Source organism: Haliaeetus leucocephalus, unplaced genomic scaffold, assembly GCF_000737465.1.
Source record: "Haliaeetus leucocephalus isolate CR32 unplaced genomic scaffold, Haliaeetus_leucocephalus-4.0 Scaffold395, whole genome shotgun sequence".
NCBI lineage: Eukaryota > Metazoa > Chordata > Aves > Accipitriformes > Accipitridae > Haliaeetus > Haliaeetus leucocephalus.
In genome coordinates, this window is record NW_010972831.1 from 4,479,228 (window position 1) to 4,485,210 (window position 5,983).

General features: G+C 46.9%; 1 protein-coding gene across 2 annotated transcripts in view; it reads right to left on the reverse strand.

The window, feature by feature from the left end:
• The window catches only part of SSH2 (slingshot protein phosphatase 2), a 53,852-nt gene extending 47,875 nt beyond the window's left edge, over positions 1–5,977 (reverse strand). For both annotated transcript variants that reach the window (XM_010573679.1, XM_010573678.1), the window contains exon 1: positions 5,877–5,977. In XM_010573679.1, the coding sequence (XP_010571981.1) occupies positions 5,877–5,932 (56 nt within the window). In that variant the 5' untranslated portion in view covers positions 5,933–5,977. The remainder of the gene's footprint in view (positions 1–5,876) is intronic.
• Between the last annotated feature and the right edge of the window lie 6 nt (positions 5,978–5,983).

Here is a 5,983-nt window from a genome sequence, read left to right on the forward strand (position 1 = left end):
AGGGGGGGGGGGGGGGGGGCACAACAACTTGGGGGGGGGACACAGCTGGGACAGCTGACCCCAACTGCCCAAAGGGATATTCCAGACCATAGGATGTCATGACTAGCATATAAAGTGGGGGGAAGAAGAAGGAAGGGGGTACGGACGTTCAGAGTGACACATGATGGAGCCCTGCCTTGCTGGAGATGGCTGAACACCTGCCTGCCGATGGGAAGTGGTGAATGAATTCCTTGTTTTGCTTTGCTTGTGTGTGCGGCTTTTGCTTTACCTGTTAAACCGTCTTTATCTCAGCCCATGAGTTTTCTGACTTTTACCCTTCTGATTCTCTCCCCCATCCCACTGTGAGCGGCTGCATGGGGCTCAGTTTCTGGCTGGGGTTAAACCACGACATGTCCTTAAACCAGAAGGCTTCTCTCTGTCACAAAACATTTGGTTAATCCTACCCAACACAGCCATATGTGGCTGCAGAACAACTACTGCCAGTCTCCAGTTACTTCCCAAGCTGCTGAATTCAAGGCCCAGGCACATACGCAAAGCAAAGGGGTGTCTTCTGAACGCTTCAGCAAAAGCACAAGCATTCAGAATTAACGACAGGAGTGAATTTTACTCCATGTGTTTGTGGAAATAAGAGTCTTCAGGCAGCTGCTACAAAACACCACAGCTGGAAACTCAAGTTGCAGATTTGCTCTGTACACATTACATCCATTACACTGGAGAAAAAATATTTGCTGAACGAGTTTTAAGCCCATATGGGCTGATAATTTAAATGCTGTTTGTCAGACTGATGCAGAGGAGACAGCAACTCTGCAGAGCCTATTGCAGAACGGGATGCAGAATTTTAAACTTTCTGTGATCCCACAAATACTAGTTAGAAGCAACATTTCAAGACTGTTAGGCTGAAGTTGTTTAAAAAACAATGAAGTAATATTTTAACCAGAGGCTCCATGATAAAGGTAGAAGGAAGTAGAGTCCTGCAAAAAAATCCCAGCCAGCCTATTCACTGGCCCCAAAAGGTCCTTTTCTCTTGATAATCTCACTTGGGTCCTTCTGCTTTGTAGTCTTTAGAAAAATCCCAAGCATTTCCAGAGGCAGGAACATCTGCAGAAGTTTCAAGAAAACACAGAATCTCAGAAGCAACTCCACCATTCACAGCCTTTTAAAATGTGAACTTGGCAGCCCAGCAGCATGGGCTTCCTAACTAAAACATATTGCTTAAAAATGGGTGGTGGTGTGGGGGGTTTGTCCTTGAAACACTAGTTTGCTGTTTGAGTTTTGATTTTATGTCCGATAACCATCTCTGTCTCTCTTCCAACCCCCTACCAGGAAGGATCGGTGAGACAAATACCCACAGCTTCCAGGGGAATAAAAGGAAAAGCCAAACAGGAAAAGTAGTTATGAACAATACAGCCCTGGCTTAGTTAATGATCAACTTTGGAGCACACAGCATATTACTTTTACCCAACTAGCACAACTTACTTGCATAGCTTTTAATAATCAGTGGGTAGCGAGAGGCCTTTTACACATTGCATTTGTGTTATCACAATCAGCAAAGAAATAAAAAAAAAAGATGAGAAATCCCCGACTCTGCTCTGTCAACAGGAAGCCCATCCACCGTGCTGGGTGAGCTCAGCTGTGCGGAGGGGTGGGCAGGAAGGGTAAGGGGTCAGGTTCCCCCGCCGGCACATTCACATCGCGTCCTTGGTGGAGTACGAGGCCGTCTTCTGCGGTCATACAAACCCCGAGCGCATAATACACACTTAGATGGAAAACAGAACTGCAATAGTCCGTACTGATCCTACCAGCCCCTACGAGAGATGAAGAACTAATCAACTTGTTTCTGCATTTCAAGCACCTCCAAGCAGAGCGACCCTCAGCTCATAAAGCAACTTCAACTAGAGCTGAAAGTGGTAACTGGAATCACTCTGCTGATCTCCCACTCTTTTGAGCAGCTGTTTCCAAGCATCTCCTCGTCAACTCTTAAATATCATCGACTCTCTCAGCACAATGGTAAAATACTCACAAAGCTACAGCACTTACAATGGCACAGAGGCAATTAAAGATTTCCAATAACACGCTGCTTGAAGGACTGCATTCTAATTGCTGAATGGTCAAGGTTTTTGGCAGCAATAACACTGTGAGCAGATAAAAAGGTTGTAACGTTTCCCATACAATAAATAAATAAATAAGCAGCTCTCCAAACAATGGCAACAGCAGCCACGCACCTACCTAAGCTCCTGACTTGCAACTTGGCATAATTTAAAATTAGATGGTCATGAAATTTCCTAGCATAAAGGCCGTGGCCGCATGACAAAGGTAAATGAATGGGGTGGGGGAGGACAAGGGCCAAGGCAAACTAGGCACAAAGACAGGTTGCAGCGAGGAGGCGGCAATACAATGAGACTGAATTACCCGGTGTTGTAATTTAGCGTACAGTTTGTAATTACCTGTACAGCCTGTAACTTCCTCTTATATTGTGAAGTGTTGTTTCTTCACACTACACAGAAGAATTGTTGTCACTTACAAGAAAACTGATTATGTGAGAGAGCAATAGGCTGCTAAGCCAAGTCTGCAAGAACATTTTGTGGCTATCTTTAACCTTTCACTGAAAATACTTCTGTTTAACTTGTGGGTTCTACTTTTTTTTTTTTTTTTAAAGCTCCAAGATATACCCACAACACTGTGAAGAAACTCTCTATTCTAGCTCTTTCCTGCCCCCCCCCCAAGGTTTAAAATACTTATAAAAACTATCAGTTAACATCTTATAATAGAAAACAGACTGGTATGAAGCAAGTACGAGAACCATGGAAAGTAGCAAGCGTATTCATGTTTTTAGATCCATCTGGCTCCCAAAGTGTTGGAGGATGAAGTAGTAAACAGTATCGGAGTGCTTTAACACGTGCTTGGTGTGAGCCCAGGGAAGGCTCTCACTGCTGCTTTGCAGAAAGGAAGCTGAGGCAGAGACAAAAGTATTTGACCACACAGAAAAATGCACAAAAATGCCAGGGGGATGCGGCCACCAAGGCTAGGCAGTTAATTCTCAGGTTCCATCCGCATCTTCAGGCCCCCTCCCTTGCTGAACACCAGCCCGGTGGGACTCGGCCACTGTCGCGCAGGAAGGATGTGGCGCAGCAGGGAGCAAGAGCTGGGTCTCCCCAAATCCCAAGCGGGCGCCCTGATCCCTGGATAATCCCGCTTTGCTACCGAGATAAAGAGGAAAACTGAGCGGCAGAGGAATCTGGCATTATCACAGGGACACGGAAAAAACACTTCAGGGGCACCAACAATGAACGAGATACCTAAAACTTGGCCAAAGGCAGAGGAAGTGACTGCAGGCAGGAAGAACTGACCTATGGCAATTTCTCCAGGTTTCTTCTGTTACCAAAAATTCTTTGGTATTTGCAGGCTGTCTGAAGTTTTGCTTTTTTCTTTCTATCTTTCCATCAGCTGCCTTAAAGTTTTAGTAGACCAAAGTGAATTTGGAATCCTACACACAAATAAACTAGTAAATCAGCAGAATTCCCACTAGGTTCAATGAGAGTAGCAAGACTTTCTGGAATGAGTTACAACTATAAATTCTGAGCATTTTGATAAACACAAGTCTCTCGGACATTATTTGAATCCTTGTGAACCTGAAATGAATTAAACCCTGACCAGCTGACTACATTACTGACTAAAAGCGTCAACACAAGAGTAATTTCTGCTGATCTCTGAAAGTCAGAGCTGATTAGCCAAATACATCTACTAAAGAATACACTGAAACAGAAGTTTCTGATAACATTTGGGTCACCACTGCCCTTCCCATTCCACAGAGAACACATTTTTAGCACAGCAAAACACCAAAATCTGGATTTTTAGGTCTTGCCCACAATTAAATAAGGACATCCAATATTAAACTGCCTTGCGAACTTGTGAATATAAACTCTAAAACAGGTCTTTATTGTGCCATCGTGAAAGCCACAGCACCTTTCTGATTGAGAATGCTATCAAAATATTAATCCAGTGCTCAGCCTTCTGCAAACGCTTATGCATGGGCCAAAAGCTCTGTCATTCTCATGCTTATTAATCTTTCCTTCCAGGAGGCAAAAGCACAGCATAAGCTCCTCCGATAACTCAGTTATCTCTCTCCCCAGAAAAGGAAAGGGTGGTCCTTCCAACCAAGTGGCCATTTAAACTACGACTAGGTACAACACCACGGGGCTACATGCGACGGAGGGAGCAGAGACGAGCAGTATTTCCCCTTTCTATCGATCCCTTTCCATACAGTCTCAAACTCTAGGTTAAGTGTTTGAGAATCTATAAAACAAACATCTTGAGAGCACTTAAATTGTTACCTAGCTACCTAATATAGCTTGGTAAATCATCTTGAGCTCTAAGGAAATGTTTCAGCCTACAGTAGGTTGAGTTTTTCTCCACAATTCCAGAATTGCCGCTACTTCCCAAAGCCCAGGGCACATCCAATTTGCATCCTGGCTTCCACAGAACAGTTCAGATATATCACTGTTAAACCTACGTTATCAACAATCACAGGGAAAGCCATAATGTTTACAGGCAACACTGTGAGCAGAAAAAAAAAGACTAATTACCAGCATTTTGGGTTGAGTATGAAAGGCTCAGAGACTTAACTAAACTGATTACCAACTACAGCAGTGATTACTAATGCTCAAAAAAGAGGCCACAGAGTCTAGAGACTTATTTCCATATCAAGCATAAGCAGGGCTATCTACTAAAGACCTCAGAAGCGGAAGGCAGCTCAATTTCTAGCAGGAGCTTCTTGCGACAAGAACACAGTTCCAGGTGGGACCCAGCGTTTTATCCTACTATCTTGAAACCTTCCACGATGTTGCCAAGAGATAAAAGAGCCTTTGGCTGCTTTAAAGAAATATCAAGCGTGACTAGACTGCAGCCACTATCTCTCTAAAAGCCTTATCTACCACCCCAAAGCAGCCATTTCCCTCCTTAATCCTCCCAGCCAAACCCCACAACTCGGGCAGTCACTGTTAATTGTCTACAAATTAAATGATTATTTGTATCTGCATTTCAAAGGGGGGTGTGCAGCTGGAGAGACTGATTTTTTCAAGCTGCTTCGGATGGGGTACGGAGACACTCTGCACTTTGTAGCTGCCCAAGACTGGCAGTACCTAAAAACCGGCATCGGCTCATGTCTCCCCCTCATGACCTGCAGGTCCTGAGTGTCAGGTCTCAGTCCTGCTCCTATTGCACCGACCTGAAAAAAACCCAACCCAACCAACCCACCCCAAACCCGCAGCCCCTATCTGCCACCTTGTGATAAGCCCCAAAACAAGAGCTCAAATCAAGGGGCTAATCTCTACTTTAAGCCCAAAAGAGGGCCAAGGTACACGGCCACAAGAAGCCGGCACCTGGCTCCCATGGCACAGCCCGGCTGTGTGTCCGCGGGGGGCGGCGAGACCCCGGGACGGAGGAACCGGCGGCTCCGACGAGAGGAGCCCCGAGTTGCCCTGGGCAGCGACTGTACAAAGACTTATCGAAGCGCTTGGTTGGGACCCAGAGTTTTTGTAGGGAAAGAAAGAAAGGGAAAAAAAAAAAAAAAAAGGGAAGCCAGCGGTAACGGAGAAGCGGGCAGCCCTGCGGTGCCGGTGCCCCCCCCCCGCAGTCCCGCTCCCGCCGGCCGCCTCCCGGTGCGCGGTGCCGGCTCCGCTGCCAGGGAAAAGTTTGCCCGAAGGCAATCTGCGGCGGAGCTAACGACGGAGAGCGGGGAACGGGCAGCCTCGGTCGACCGCCCGGCACACCGGGGGAAGAGAAGACCCGTTCGGAGCCCGGGCAAGGCGGAGCGGCAGCCGAGGGGCAAACGGGAGGAGAGATTTGCCGGTCGTTGCCGGTTCTCCCCCGGTACTCACAGCTGAGCGATGGCGCCCTGAGAGATCACGGCGTTGTCGGAAAAGTAGGGGATCATCGCGGCTCCCCGCGGAGGCGGCCGCCCTGCCCCGCGGCATCGGGAGCCGCC